This window comes from Erigeron canadensis, chromosome 2, assembly GCF_010389155.1.
Source record: "Erigeron canadensis isolate Cc75 chromosome 2, C_canadensis_v1, whole genome shotgun sequence".
NCBI classification, from domain to species: Eukaryota; Viridiplantae; Streptophyta; class Magnoliopsida; order Asterales; family Asteraceae; genus Erigeron; species Erigeron canadensis.
The window spans coordinates 3191787-3209014 of record NC_057762.1 but is presented as its reverse complement, the minus strand read 5'-3'; the positions used below and the strand labels follow the sequence as shown (position 1 = coordinate 3209014).

At 34.9% G+C, this 17228-nt stretch overlaps 1 protein-coding gene across 1 annotated transcript; it reads left to right on the top strand.

Moving 5' to 3' along the window:
- Positions 1–15965: 15965 nt before the first annotated feature.
- LOC122587517 lies at positions 15966–16463 on the top strand. The gene has a single exon (XM_043759702.1). The coding sequence runs from the start codon at positions 15966–15968 to the stop codon at positions 16461–16463; it is 498 nt and encodes a 165-aa protein (XP_043615637.1).
- Positions 16464–17228: the final 765 nt, after the last annotated feature.

Sequence of the window (17228 nt, the reverse complement as noted above, 5' to 3'; positions counted from 1 at the left end):
TATAAAAACCGAAAGTTATGGTTCGGTTTTGGTTTCCAATGAAAATCGAACCATAAAAACTGAAACGAACCAAAAATATATATTCTTTACTTTATTTTTTATTTATATCATTTTATTATTAAATTTTAGTAAATTTATTAACATATTTGCAATTTTAGGTGTATATAATAATATCATCTATATGTTTTAAGCAAAAATACACAACAAAATTGATTTGCTTTAATAATTGTATAATTAAATAACGCATAAAACATATAAATAGTTATATATAAAACTTGTTTGAAGTTTCTACAACTTACTTTTATGGATTTGTTGTCCTTGTTGTAATGTTATTGTTACTAATATCGTTTTGAAAACTTGATGAAATTAATTATAATGTAATCATAGGGTATAAACTTATAAACTTTTCAAGCTCATTTTGACTCAAACCACAAGTGGTTAAAAACTGACTAAAACCGAAAAACCGAACTGAAATAGACCAAAACCGAAAAAACCAAAACCGAAACCCAATGGTTTTAATTTTCGAAAACCAAAATATAACGGTTCGGTTTTTGTTTTTAGTAAAAAAAAAACGATCCAAACTAAACCGTACTCACCTCTAGTACTCGGCCGACTCGGAGAGTTATATAACCTTGCTTGCATAAGTTTGGAAATCCATGTTTTTAAATGATGGGTGTTACAGATATATCTACAACTGAAACACATAAAAGAAAAAGAAAAACAGGGAAAATAATTATGTTGAGAAAGATGAAGCGAAAAAGAGGCAGACCCAAAAACATGACGATAGATAATCATGTTGCTCTAATGGTTCAAAGATATCTAAAAAAAACTACACGGATGTTCTTGAACAGTGTAATAAGGATGCGCATCACTTAATCCCGGTAGAGGGAGCCAATCCCATAATTAAAAAAGAGTGGGATGCCGATGAACTTGTTGAAACATATTGTCGAACATATCCAAATTCCCAGTTCCCCAAGCCGAATGTCTCCTAGGTTTTTAATATCTCTTCTAGTTGTTGGACAATAATTGTTAGGGTTATATGTCATTCATTATTATTATACAGTAGTTAAATTATTACTGCATGAGTTAGGATAATAAACTTATTTTGTTTCTAAATAATAGAGCTGACAACTGAGATTTGCGAGTCGCTCGAAAGGAGCTCGGATGTGGATGCTGAAATTGGCGACTCGTCCAAAACTTCAGAGAAAGAGGCTAATCTACAGGATTTGGATGATTTCATGAACGATTTTGCTTGAGATGACGTTAATGATTTTGCTTGGGATGAAGACATGCCAGATTTTAGTGATTTAGGCTTTTTACTTTAAAATAGAGACAAACGATGGTGGTTTTTTGGTTACCTGAACAAGCAATTATTTATTAATGTACTACTAATATTCTTAATAAAAAATTGCTTGTTTTGCAACAAACCACCATCGTTTGTCTCTGTTTTAAAGTAAAAGGCCCAAATCACTAAGATATGGCATGTCGTCGTCCCAAGCAAAATCGTTGACGTCGTCCCAAGCAAAATCATTTATGAAATCATCAAAGTCCTGTAGATTAGCCTCTGCTTCTAAAGTTTGGGATGAGTCGCCAATTTCAGCATCCACATCCGAGCTCCTTTTGGACGACTCACCAATCTCAGTTGTTGGCTCTGTTATTTAGAAGCAAAATAAGTTGATTATCCTAAGTCATACAGTAATAAATTAACTACTGTATAATAATAATGAATAACATATAACCCTAACAATTATTGTCTAACAACTAGAAGAGATAATAAAAACCTGGGAGACGTTCGGCTTTGGGAACTGGGCATTTGGTTATGTTCGACAATATGTTTCAACAAGTTTATTGGCGCCCCACTCTTTTTTAATTATAGGATTGGCTCCCTCTACCGGGAGTAAGTTCTGCGCATCCTTATTAAAATGTTCAAGATCATCCGTGTAGTTTTTTTTTAGATATCTTTGAACCATTAAAGCAACATGATTATCTATCTTCATGTTCTTAGGTCTGTCTATTTTTCACTTCATCTTTCTCAACATAACTATTTTTCCTTTTTTTTTTGTTTTTTTTTCTTTTATGGGTTTCAGTGTGTAGATATATCTATCTATATCTATACATAATTATCAAAGAAGCCGACAAGATGGCGGCTGAATTCGTTTTCTTTTGAAGTTTTCACATTTAGTCCCTGATGTTGGTGAGTTTTCATATTATATGTACTTGGACGTTATGGTTTAGTAAAATGTTAATTTAAAAACTAAAATTTCTGAGAAACTAGAAAACTGGTCACAACATACTGTGATCTGAATTTAATACAATAAATTTTAACACAATGTGTTTTTATTATGTTTTCTATAAAACACATTGTGTTAGGTTTTATATCACAATTTGTTTTTTATAGCGCGTGAAAATCGAAAAATTGTTCAAACACACTGTGATATGAACTTAACCTTAAATTTAGATCACAATGTGTTTTGACTAGTTTTCTAGTTTTCACAAAAATTTTAATTATGGGAGGAAGATTTTTAAAACAAAAACTACTAAAAAAATCCTTCCAGATCATATCACTTCATTTCATTTCCAAAAACTATGGAATAAATCATTTGGATTCTTTTTCTTTTCTTACCAAAAAGGATCTGAAGAACACAATAAAAATAAAAGAAAGAGATACAAGTAAAATACCTAACCAGTCAAATAAATGGTAACTTTTTGCTCGACATCTGGTTTTGCACTTTTTTCAACTTTGGATAACTTGTAATAGTGGTAGCACAAATAACTTCGATCTTTCAACTCCTATTTTTTATTTGATATTACTCTAAAAAAATAGGAGTTTAGAAGATAGAAGTTACCCGCTACCACACGATTTGTTCTTGGAGAAGTTGTTAGTTGTTTATAATAATAAGAAGGAAAAAAAAAGCAATGGCAAGTTAGAAAAAATGGTGTTAGAAAAAATGGTGTTGTTTATAAGAATATGAAAGAGATGTGGTTGTGGTCTTGTGAAGATGAAGCCAAGCTTGAAAGAGAAGAGAATATATAAATAATCATATAGATAGTAAGTCTTATAATATGTAAAATATCAATCATGTGTCATCTAAGTCTCTGTCAGCCAACTTCGGCCCACCACTAGAAGCCAAGTTGGGCTCTTCAACAAGTCCATTAAATGGACTTGCACAAATGGCCCAAAGTGATCCCAAGGAAAATAATGGTCCGTGGATATTTGACTGTGGCACGACCGATACGATGACATATGATTTTTCTGATTTTATTGAAACCTCAAAACCAAAGAAAACTCACATCCAAGCCGCAAATAAAGGAAAAATGGATGTAAAATCAGGAGGAACTATGACAATTTCTCCGAAAATTAAATTGTCTAACTGTCTTTATGTTCATGCGTTACCACACAAACTTTTGTCAATAAGTCATGTGACAAAAGAACTCAATTGTACAGTTATCATGTATCCTACTTTTTGTCTCGAGTAAATTACACTTTTCGTCCATGAAGTTGGCACGTTTTTCACTTTTCACGTTTTTCACTAAACGACGTTTTTCACTTTTCAATCATCGTCCCTCGCCAAACGTCGTTTAGTTTCAGCCGTTAAGTCGGACACGTGCAACACTCGTGAGGGACTGAAACTGCAAAAAATGACAAGTTCAGGAACGAAAACTGAAATTTACTTTTCTATTTTCATCATCTCCATCTTCTCCGGCTGACTTTCGCCGGAAAACTTAAAATGCCGATATCTCACTCGTTTCTTTGAATTAGACCACGAAACTTCTCAAAATTAATTTTCGCACGAATCCTAACCAAAATATTTCAGATTCAACACTTGCCGGAAAACTCAAAATATCTATAACATGGATTTTGAGCAATATTTCTGTACGATTTAGCTTGTTCCAAGAATGCAATATTTCTGTTTTCGCAAATAAGTCCATGTTGGATTAGGTGTACGTGTTCCTCACTAAGACACCAATGGTGTACCTCGTTTATTATTCCATAAGCTCTCCATCAAAAAGAAAAGTACAAAATGGGAAGAGACCTTCATGTGGATTTGGTTTTTGTCAATGAGGCAAAGACATAAGATCAAAAAATTAGAAATATATATAAAAAGGAAGCAAAGAGGGACGAAAGGACCAGGAGGCCTGACAAGCCCCTGCAACTCAAATAATTCAGATCAAAAAATTTGATCATTGTCACCTGATTCTTAGTTTATGTAATAGAAGTTCAAAGCAATTTACAGTTCGTCATTTGGTTGATTATAGCTTCTGTTCTATATTTTGTATAGAAACTTTAAATCCGTTGTTCGTGAAATCCTTACGTCGAAATCTCATTCTGAAAGTTGTTACAAGTTAACTATTGATCCATCTAGTATTGTGTTAAGTTTCATAGCGATTCGTTACCTTTCATTTATGGCGATTTAGTTATATGTTAGTTTCATCGTAAGGTTTTCGATATAGTTTACTGGTTAATCGTTAAGGTTATTAAGTTGTTACAATAGTTAGATTAGTAGATTGAGGTACAAAGAATTCGGGTGTGACAACCGATTCATTGGATCTCTTTTCGGTTATAGGATTCGTGCGGAATTTAATTTTGAGAAGTTTGGTGGTGCTTTCGTGGTCTAATTCGAAGAAACGGGTGAGATATCGACATTTTAAGTTTTCCGACAAAAGTCATCCGGAGAAGATGAAGATGATGACAACAGAAAAGTAAATTTTAGTTTTCGTCCCTGAACTTGTCATTTTTTGCAGTTTCAGTCCCTCACGTGTGTTGCACGTGTACGACTTAACGGCTGAAACTTAACGACGTTTGGCGAGGGACGATGATTGAAAAAATCTGCCAACTTTAAGGTCAAAATTGTAATTTTTTCACTTAAGGGAGGAAAAGTGAAAAACGTACCAACTTCAAGGACGAAAAGTGTAATTTACTCTTTTGTCTTTTACATGATATCAGGACGGGTCAGATATTGGACGTGGCACTGAAAATTATGGATTGTACTATGTTGATGAAGTGACTCAGGGTGGTACTGCAATGTTAGCTCATGGAACAACGGAAAGAGAGGCATGATTATGGCATAGACGACTGAGACATCCCTTTGCCGGGTATTTAAATATCTTATTCCTTAAACTTTTTCCTTCAAATAAATCAATCACTTGTGAGACCTGCATGTTAGCCGAAAGCCATAGACAACCCTTCATACCTAAGAATACCAGAGTTTAAACACCTTTTTCATTAATCCATTCGGATGTGTGGGGTCCCGCACCAGTTGTTGGGGGGCAAAATTTCGTAATATTTATTTATAATTGTACACGGATGACGTGGATCTATTTTTTAAAAAATAAAGCTGAAGTATATAATGTTTTTACCACATTTTATACTATGATTCAAACTCAGTTCAAACAAAGAATTCACATTGTCCGGTCAGATAACAGTGGAGAATATGTTAACTCCCAAATGAAAATATTCTTTCAATCAAAAGGAATATTCCACCAAACCACATGTTTACATACCCCAGAACAAAATGGTATTGCAGAACGAAAGAATCGTATTCTATTAGAAATGACTAGAGCACTCATAATTGAATCCCATGTTCCTAAAATGTATTGGCCAGAAGCTCTAGCCACTGCCACCTACCTGCTTAACCGTCTACCGACCAAAATCCTTAAATTAAAAACTCCTTTGGAAACCCTCGAAGAATACACCAAAATTCCTCCCATCCTCACCCTTCAACCCAAAGTGTTTGGATGTACTGTGTTCGTCCACATACCCAAATCTCACCGAGATAAACTTGATCCATGTGCTGAAAAATGTGTATTTGTGGGATATGGGGTTAATAAGAAAGGATACAGGTGTTATAACCCAAAAACACGTTGCATGTTCACCACAATGAACTGTGATTTCCTAGAAACCAAATATTACTACTCACCCCAACACAGTGGTCAGGGGGAGGATCAGTGTGACACACTGAGGTGGTTAAGAGGTGTCACAACCACAGGAGAAAAAAACAGTTCAGTTCAAAGTATCACCCCGTCTGGAGAAAATTTCAGAGCCACCGAAGATATATCTCCCAATCTGATATCTGAGGTATGTAATTCTCAAACTAGCGAGTCGTATGATGAGTCTATTGAAAATTTAGCCAATACCACAGAATCAGAACCGACCCATGAAGATGTTCAGGAAGAATATATTCTAGAACCTGATGTGACTAATTTATACCCATTACCCACATCATTATTGGCCATATATTTATATGTTTTAAGTCGTTTTTGTGTGCATTTGGCGCGTTTATGGTGTTTGCTAGTGGTTTCATGCTCTAAACAGGTTACGCGTACATTTGTTGCATATTTGGAAGACTTATTGGCCTAGAGGTGATCCATGATGTTGAGAGTTAGTTTGAGTAGAAAAGAAGTTGCAATTTTGAATTTAAAAGTTGAAAACGAAGAAACAGAGCAATCAAGTTGGCTGCGACGCAGTGGAGGATTACACATGTCCACTGCGCCGCAGTGGCCATTACGGCAAAAGGAAGTTTTAAACAGAGAATTTTGGCTGCGCCGCAGTGGGTGTGTTCGAGTCCCATTGCGACGCAGTGGTTGGGAAGTCAACGAGCACCAAGTCAAAGGACATGACTGTGCCGCAGTGGGCCATGCAACAGAGCCACTGCGCCGCAGTCATCCACATTGAAGACGTACAAGAGGACATAGATATTTGGCTGCGACGCAGTGTGGAGCATTACTAGCCCACTGCGCCGCAGTGGGAGGTCGGTCAACAAAAGTCAACGACCGACTTAAGCATCAGATTTCAAGGGGGTATAAATATAAACCCTAAGCACGAATTTCAAGGCATTCAAACTTTTTCTAGGAGCTGCTCTATCAGGATTCTTCCTTCTCCAATCAAGTGTTTCACTTAGACGGACTCATCGAAGATATTACGGGCACCCATCTAGATCGTATCTACATTATTGTCTTGCAATTTATTTTCTTCAAATATTTGGTACATCATGTTTCTCTTCTATTTCATTGATTATTGTGAATTGATCATGAGTGGCTAACTGTTTAATCATCCACCTTGATGAAACGAGACGATAATGTGATTGCTATATTTTTAATTCAAAAGGGTTTATTTAATTATCGATGTTCCGTGATCTTGATGATTTTAATTCTTCTCATTTAATTAATTTCGATATTGGTTGCATATGATTCTTCGTTGGTGGTACCAGTTGAATGTGTATGTGATTTTAAAACGGTTACTTGTCTATAAGTAATTATCACTAGTTCATGGTATGATAGTGAATATCATTTTAAGAAATGATTAAATTTGTCAACGTGATTAATATCGGTTGGTGGTACCACGTTATTGTCACATAGGTTCAATTGATAATTTGATAGTCAATAAAACTGATTGTTAGGAGAATTGTCTTGGTCTTGGTGGTACCGGCTTGGGTAATTCGACTAGTAGTTAGGTGATTCGATAATTTGTTCACGGTTGGTGGTACCACGTGAGTAGTTTAATATTGTCACGACTATCTTTTAAACTCTAGAGAATTTGTTCCTCATCAAATGCAATCATATTTGAAGTCAAGGGAAGTCAAGGTGGATGACTTTTAATTATATCGTCTGAACTTGTCTTTTAAATTTATGCAATCATTTTGCAAATCAATTTATTTAATTGTCAAAGGGGAATTTTGAAGCAACACCTGTTTTCCAAACCATTTAACAAGCAACTAATCATTTCACAGTCCCTGAGAACGAACTCAAACTTACCTCTTGACTATATTACAAACAATCGGGTCCACTGCCCGTGAGTGCATAGTAGTGAGTTCTTTGGTAGTTTTAGTTTATAAATTTAAAGCTCGATTTTGCACATCAGAACCTGTTAGCGAAGAAGCACATGAAGAAAGTATAACAGAACCAACCAAGTATGTCCTTCCAGCAAGAGCAAATAGAGGAGTCCTTGCAAAACGTTTTCTCCAGAGGGATTTCAAAAGGCTCAAAATATCCTATGGCTAATATAGCTGTAGGAAACCTATCTAAGGAAGCAAAGGCATTCACTGCAAGTCTTTACTCAAAAGAGATTCCATCAAATACTGAACAAGCATTGAAATCAGAAAAATGGAAGGATGCTATGGATGTTGAGATGGATGCTTTGATTAAAAATGAAACATGGGATAAATGTATCTTACCAGAAGGTAAAGAACTCGTGGGATGTAGATGGCTCTTCACAGTGAAATATAAACCTGATGGTGCAATAGAAAGATATAAAGCCCGGTTAGTCGCCAAAGGTTACACCCAAACATATGGAATTGACTACTCTGAAACTTTTTCTCCAATTGCAAAGATTGATACAACAAGGGTTCTATTTTCAGTTGCTGCAAATTAAAACTAGCCTTTCTACCAGTTTGATGTAAAGAATGCCTTTCTACATGGAGAGTTAAAAGAAGTGTACATGGAAGCACCTCCTGGTTTCACACATAATTTTAACCCTGGAGAAGTATGTCGGCTGAAGAAGTATTTATATGGATTTAAACAGTCTCCCAGAGCATGGTTCGGTAGGTTTACTTTGGCAATGAAAAAATATGGATTCAAGCAAAGTAATTCGGATCATACTTTGTTCCTCAAACATAGAGGAAATCTTGTGACTTGTCTGATAATATATGTTGATGATATGATTATCACCGGGAATGATGAAGAGGAGATAAAAAGGCTAAAAAGTGGACTATTTACAGAGTTTGAAATGAAGGATTTGGGGAGATTAAAATACTTTCTTGGAATTGAAGTTCTTAGGTCACCAGCTGGGATCTTTATCAGCCAGAAGAAATACATTCTAGACTTACTTGCAGAAATAGGAATGATTGACTGCAAACCAGCTGAAACACCTATGATGGTTAATCAGAAGCTATACATGAAGACTAAAGCAGAACGTGCTGATAGAGACAAGTACCGAAGACTAGTAAGAAAGCTAATATACCTCTCTCACACTCGTCCGGACATAGCTTATCCGGTTGGAGTTGTAAGTCAATTTATGCACCAACTATAGATGGCCCACATGAATGGAGTACTAAGAATCATCAGATACCTCAAAGGAACTATTGGGCATGGGGTACTTTTCAAACCAAGTGATCATCTAAATATCCAGGTGTATACAGATGCCGATTGGACCGGTGATAAAGGTAATAGAAGATCACATCAGGGTACTTCTCGTTGGTAGGAGGTAATCTTGTTACCTGGAAAAGTAAAAAGCAAAAAGTAGTCTCATTGTCAAGTGCATAAGCTGCTGAATTTAGAGGGATATCTAGGGGGATAGCAGAAGTGTTATGGATACGAAAACTGATGACCGAAGTATCCAAAAGAAGCAACAAATGTCATGTGTGATAATGAAGCTGCCATCCAAATTTCAGAAAACCTAGTACAACATGATAGGACAAAACATGTGGAGATCAATCGGCACTTCATCAAAGGAAAACTTGAAGCAGTGGGTACGACAATGTTCAATAAATGTTTGGACAAATTGAATTTCGACAATCTCACCATTCAACTTGAGGGGGAGTGTTGAAAGAAATCATAGGGTTTAGTATTAACATCATGTCCCGAAATGAAAGATTGTAACATTAAAGTCGTGATTATCACCCGCCAAGATGACAGCTAATAGTTGTTCAAGACTAGTTCATTCTTTCCATAAACAAAGCTACAAGTATATATATAAATAGGGGTATATTACCCATTGTAACCTTTCAATTTCATAATACAAATTATTATATCTCTGGGTTCCCTCCAAAAGACTATATATATCATACACCTAACACCTATATACACATATTTCCCCCTTTCCCCTGAGTACCCATCATCTAGGGTTTGACAGAAAATTAATCGGGTATGGCGCAGCATCATCTTTTTTTATTCATTCTATAAATCGAAAGGGTTGATCTAATAATAATAATTCGTTGATGATTTCAGGTTTTAAATGATCTTGAATCTCCGATCCTAATTCCCGCTGTAAGTTGTCATCCCCTTCTCTCTCTCTTCTTTCAATTTCTATTGTTCATAATTTTTTGGTAATTTCATCTTCTTCTCCACTCCTGTATTTAGATGATGATGTTTATTAGCTGTACGATTTTGTTTGTTTTGCATTAATAATATTCAGTTACCGTATCTTGAATCTTCTTCTTCTTCTTCATGGAGCGGCCACCCCCCGAGGTATTTTCATCCTTTTTTTTTTTGCATTAATTAGATTTTTAAACTAAGGAAGGTGATCTGTGAGTAACAAACTTTTTTTTTTATCCTTTTGAAAGTTTACTATTGTTCCACAGAATCCATCCGTGTTTACATCTATTCCTATACCATAAGAAACCAATCGATCTAATGTCATTAAAAAATCCTATCAACCTTTATAGTGATATTGGCAAACCAAACCCAAGTCCTTGCTTTCAACAAATCAGTAGTCTAGACTGCACCTTACACCAAGCTCCAATGTTTTGCCAGCCACTTCGGATTCAAGCAGTAAATGACCAACTAACTAACTCTATCTCTCTATGTGTATATATATATATATATTTCAGTTTACATGTATCTGTATGGACAATTCTCGCCGGGCGACTGGTATTCTTGGATTTAATATTGCTCAACGAGAGGCTATTAAATACTATTGTAAAACTTTACTTGAGGTGATTTTCATCATGCCATTAATTATTTATTCGAGTTTTTTGCTATCATTCATTGCTATATTTAATGTGCACGAAAAACAATATACTTAAACTACATTCTGGAATTGTTTTCCTTGCAGAGTAATCCAGAAAGTGTTGTGTGCGTATACCTAATGTCTACATGTAGCGTTCTGGTTTATCCTACTAGTGATCTTAAACAATTCATGAAAAGCTTCCGATGTTGGCTTCTTTTCTACCTTTTTATTTTACATACATATATATATATATATTATATCATATTTTCATGTATGTATGATTGAACTTGATGCTTGAATTGAAAACTGGTCTTATGCTTGTTCAGCAGGTACACCTTTTCAAGGTGACGCGCATATTTGGCAATCTATGCGGGCTGCATGTCATTTCTTTTCCCAATCTCACAAACATCTGAAAAAAAGGATACTTGCGTTTTTCGCAAGGTATGCTTAATTGTTTCACCTGAACACACACACACACACTAAAAGGTTAAATGTGTCACGGCAGAATCTTATAACCCCTTTTTGGATAAATACATTGGTAACAGATTGTCAAATATCTATTAGCTTTACACAATCGAAAAGAAAAAAAAATACATACGCTGCTTCGTTGTAGGTTGTTTATATTGTATCGAATTGTTGCTATGTTCAAGTAATAATTTGACAGTAATAACGAAACGAAACTCTATAAATTGGCAAATCTTTCTTTACTTCTGCATGTCTATCATTCAGTCTTCAACATTATCCACATTCTTTTGTGTGATAAAATAGAATATTGATGAAATCGAAACAAATATCTATATCAATGGCATTTCTGGTATCTGCTCATCTATCTAAATGATTTATTAATATGAAGACAAATCAATACTCCATTCAAGTAATTGTGTTGTTATGCTTCTAGCCTTACAGATGGGGAAGCTAGGTCTCTCATGTATCCTATGGCTCTTGAAAGGAAGCTCAGGGACAAGCATGTAGCTTTAAATATTTTCGACTTCTATCCAGATAAAAGCGATAAAGAGTACATGTATTTGAGGAAACTTCTTATGGGACTTTTAACTGCTGTCAATCATGCCAACAGCAGCATAGAAGATGTACATGTAGATGCATATGACGATGGATCTGGTATAATTGGAATGCTAAAGTCTTCTGCATTAAAAGAGAATATCCATTACTTGTCAAATATGACTCGCAATGAGAAGAAAAGAGCTGCTCCAGAGAATGAAAATCTGATACCTCAGTTGTAATCAAAATGTATGAACCCTGCAACCATAATGTTGAAATTATGAAAAGAGCTGCTCCAGAGAATGAAACATCTGATATCTCAGTTGTAAACAAAATGCATGGACCCCGCAACCGTAATGTTGACTTTAAGGCTAAAATAAAGTTAATCCTTATGTTCCTGGTGCTTTATGAGGGAAAAGCTGCTGCAGAGGATGTTGGTAATGAATGTGTTGAACCAAAATTGGGCAAAGAGAAGACTACAAGTGCTGCAGTTACATCAGAATAAAAGCTAGGGCCCTTGTGAGCTGAAGAAAAGGTGAAGTTGAAAGCTGCCTGATGCACGTGTGTTACTTAATTGTTTTGTGTTTGTTCTGCTACTGAATTTTATTATGTTTTGTCCACAAAACAGAACCATACTATGAATCAATGTGTTGGTATCTCCCTTATTCTGTCCCTCGCTGTATTGTTAAGTAAGTGTTTTGAACGACTTGTTAATTGTTATGCTTTACACCTTTCATTTATCATCTTTTAGACCCTGCAATGGTTATTCATTAATCCTGCGGTCTTGTGTTAGTGCGGATAAATCCAAACCTATTCATAGTTTCATAGGTATGTTTGCCATTTTCTATGATATCAGTAACACATTTTTCAGAACATTCTCGCTTCCTTCACGGTTGAGGCATTTTTCTAAATTTTGTCGTTCTAAAATAAACAAGTACGTAATAAACCTAATTCTAGAAATACAATGTAATAACATGATCTTGACTATAAATAAATACAATAAATACCAAATAGGATGAAATGCCTGTTAGAATGAAAAAAATAGAAAGGATTGTGGGATCAGCTATGTACATCATTTCCCTATTTACAAGAATAATCACAATCAATTACGCAGCAAGGATCAAGGAAAGCCAGCCAATTGTCCATTATTGTTTCTATATTTAAACTTATTGTTTGATAGTATAAATAGGGACTCATCGTCTGAATGATAAAAACAAGAAAGTTAATTCACAATTATTCACACAATCAATCTTATTCTCTGTAATATCATTTATAATAATGCCATTTATGATAAACACGAATCATGATCATAAGTACATTCATTTACGTGTATGATAAAATTTTGAACCCGGAAATTTTATTTTTTATAGGACAAATTTCATTAAGCCAATTTAACAACTATAAGATGACGTCTCCAAATTAAATTTGATTACCTCATATGCCTGTGTCTAATCAGGATACCAGCATGATGAATTAAATTTGCTATGCAAGTTCTGAAAACGAGTGTTTGAAGGTAATGTTCAAGAAAGCCCGCACCAATTCATTCAGCAGAATAGGGTCTTGCCTTCAAAAATCCTGCATCGGTCTTTACATCAACCATACGTGCATCGTTATGAATCCTTGGAAGTTCTTTTTTACACCATAGCTCTTACTCTCCATGAGTATCAACTCAGCATCCAAATGTTCTTTCTCTTTTAGACAAAGAGACTATTTTAATCATTTTTTTCCATGGTTGATCCATAGCAGTCAATAGTATAGAGCCTGACGACAAAAGACCAACAAGGATATGGATATGACACTTAAAAACTCTTTATCAGAATGAACTTGTGTCCTTCTCTAGCTAGCTTCTATCTCTACCAGTAAACATCTCATTATCAGGCAAGCCAAATTCCATCAGCTTCCAAGATAAGAAATACTGTTGCATCAAGAAAAAAGTTTATGATACCATTAATTGCTGATAAGTCTAGTGGGAAAAAGCAAGAGATTGTTCATAAACTAAAACACTTAATCTGAAAATAGAACTTGTATTTTCTTTATAACACTACCGTGGTGTGTGGGATGGGAGTAAGCTGCAAACACGATGATTTTGTGTGTTAATTTAAATTTAGTCTTTTTCTTGGTAGATAGTAACAAATACTTGCCTTCAGCAATCGACATGCAATTTCATTAGAGGTGAGGGGCATTTGGAAATACATCTATGTTGAATTTTAAGTTTAGCCAAGGAGAAACCCATTCATACTCAACTTTTGGCAGGAGTGGATCAATCAGGCCTTTCATGAATAAAAACACTCATTTAGCAATGGTTATTTGTAACATCATAAGAACTACTTGAGGCTTAGTAGTCCAATAAATTGCATTGTAATTGGCTCGGTATATGTTGTTGATATGGCAACAGCAGCAATCAACATTTTAGTTATCTGATATTAAACTACAAAGCCTATTGGTGTTAGCTAATAAATTCTACAAATCTCCAGCAAATGGATCTTACTTCTCAATAGAACAAAGAAATTTAGGGAAATGTTTTGAACTCGAGTGCCACATGACTATACTCCCTAAAAAAGCAAATCCCCCCTATTAATTATTTGTCTTTGGAAATTTTTTATTCCCATAATACCCTTTCCACCCTAAAATCAGGCACGCTCCAACCACTGTCCCTCTTTTGTAACCCGCAATTTTGTTAACACCATCAACCGTTGTCACTTCCACCCACCGCCGCAGTATACCCCCGTTGCATGGTGCGGGTATCCATCTAATATTAAGATAAAAGTTAGGTCAAATAAATTTAATAGTTGAAAAGAGAACGTTTAAAGTTTAATAAAATTTAAAATTTTAAAACCGCTAATGAAAAGTAAAATCTTTGGATTGAGATCCCCTAAAATTAAAAGTAACTTCATAGGTAAAGTTGAGAGATTGTTGACCTTTAGATTAAATTTAAGGGTCAATTTTTAAAAGTAACTTTTAAATCTTAACTCTTGATTTTAATTTAAGGGTCTGGATCATCAACTTTACTTATAAAGTTGTTTTCAACTTTAGGGGATCTTTATCCAAAATCTTTAATGGGGTTTTTAAAACATGTTACAAAAGCAGTAGTCGAGATTGGATCAGTGAGGAGGTTGTCTAGGATCTCTAAAAGATTCAGGTGGAATCGGAAAAACTTCGATTGAGTGAACTATAGATGATTAAAAGTTTATAATAATATAAAAAAAAGAAGAAGGCTGTTGACTATCATGTAAAGTTGAGGGGTAAAAACCGAAGATTCTAAAACCATAAAAAAAAGAGTGTAAAACCATCTCAGACATTTTTCTCAACCTACAGCCACCATCAACTACCGTACTTTTTTCATCTTTGACCGGCGTTGACCGTCGTAGACTCGAAAAACTATCATATGAAGTTGAGAGATTGTTGACCTTTAGATTAAATTTAAGGGTCAATTTTTAAAAGTAACTTTTAAATCTTAACTCTTGATTTTAATTTAAGGGTCTGGATCATCAACTTTATTTATAAAGTTGTTTTCAACTTTAGGGGATCTTTATCCATAATCTTTAATGGGGTTTTTAAAACATGTTACAAAAGCAGTAGTCGAGATTGGATCAGTGAGGAGGTTGTCTAGGATCTCTAAAAGATTCAGGTGGAATCGGAAAAACTTTGATTGAGTGAACTATAGATGATTAAAAGTTTATAATAATGTAAAAAAAAAGAAGAAGGCTGTTGACTATCATGTAAAGTTGAGGGGTAAAAACCGAAGATTCTAAAACCATAAAAAAAGAGAGTGTAAAACCATCTCAGACATTTTTCTCAACCTACAACCACCATCAACTACCGAACTTTTTTCATCTTTGACCGGCGTTGACCGTCGTAGACTCGAAAAACTATCATATGGCTGCCCTTGATATAACCGGAGATGGCCGTCTGAGATGCCACATTTGCTCCAGAATTTCGCCTTCTTTTTTCCCCAACTGCTTCCATTGTGGTTCTGACACATTTGTTGCCCTGCAAGTAGAATCTCATCCAATTTTGACTGAAAATTTCTTCCAATATATATATTTGTTGTTTGAATGGTAAAATAAAGTGTTAGTAAGGCAGTTTTGGAAGATTCTAGAATGTAAAAATTGTTTATGGGGCTGATGGGGTTAACATTGTCAAATTAAAAAAAAAAGGGAGGTCTATGAGATAGGAAATGGAAGGCGGACGTCAATGTGGTGTAATGAAGGACCCGTAGGTAAGTTCATTCATAAAAGAGCTATATATGAAGCTAGAATTGATGATGATGATGATGATACCAACTTAGCCGATATGATTAACGATGGAATTTGGGCCTGGCCTCCTGGATAGACTGGATAGTAATCATATTCTTAGGACTGTTGAGGTTCCAAACATTCAGCTGGACGATAATGACAAAGTCATGTGGTTATCTAATATGAATAAGAAGATGAGCTTTTCAACCGAACAGACTTGGATGGATCTTAGAACAAACTGGCCAAATGTTGTATGGAAGAATGTAGTATGGTATAGTCGGTTTATTCCAAAACATGCTTTTATTTTATGGTTGGCGGTCCAGGGGAAGTTAATGACTCAAGACAGAATTGCAAGATGGCAAAGCAAGGGTGGAATACAATGTGCTCTGTGTAAGATAAGTGCCGACAGTCATGAGCATCTTTCCTTTCAATGTGAGTATGCTAGAGGGGTCTGGAATGAATTAGAGCCTTTGAAATACAGATTGGGTATTGTGTATGATCTGCAAGATTTGGTCAGTTCAATTGCTATTTTAGAAAAGTGTGAAAAATATAGAATTGGTGGATAACAAACTAGTACTATTTGGCAAGAAAGAAACATGAGATTATTCAAGAATGAAGAAAGGGATGAGAAGTCTTTATGCAAGATCATAAAAGACAACTTGAGATATAAATTACTATCTTTGAAAGTAAGGAAGACAAAGAATGTGTTAAATGTGGCAAATAAGTGGATAAATAGTTCATTTGTTGTTGTATGAATTTCCTTGTGGTGCATGTGAATTGGAATAGGGAGCCATGAAAGATGAAGCTACTTAGTCCTCTTCTAGCACTACGAAGGTTAGTATTGGTGGACTGATCAGATTCCGTGTATGCTGCAGAGGGATTTGGTTGTGTTTCAGATGTCTCATTGAGCTTTATTTTCATAGTTGGTATGTTTGGCTTGGTTATGGAGTGTTAAGATCGAGTATTGTAGTATCTTGGTGTATTACTTGGGGATAGTCAAGCTGTTTGTTATCTGTAAATATTCTTGGTGATTAATACATTTCACCTTTTGAGAAAATATATATTGTTTGACTATTAATTTTTTTTATATATATAAATTTATACAGGAAGGTAATAGTACATATGAATATGTAGTAATTTCTTACTATTCTGGCATCTCTTGAACTACTTTTCCACACTCCCGCAATTCCACATCTGAGCTAATTAAACTTTCTAAGTTTCTTTGAATGTTTATGTGGTTATACTTTCTTGTGTGATGCTGCTAATGTCTATTTGGTTTCTATGCAAATATGGTGGTTTAGTTTATTAATTGAGTTGGGTGTGTCAACTGA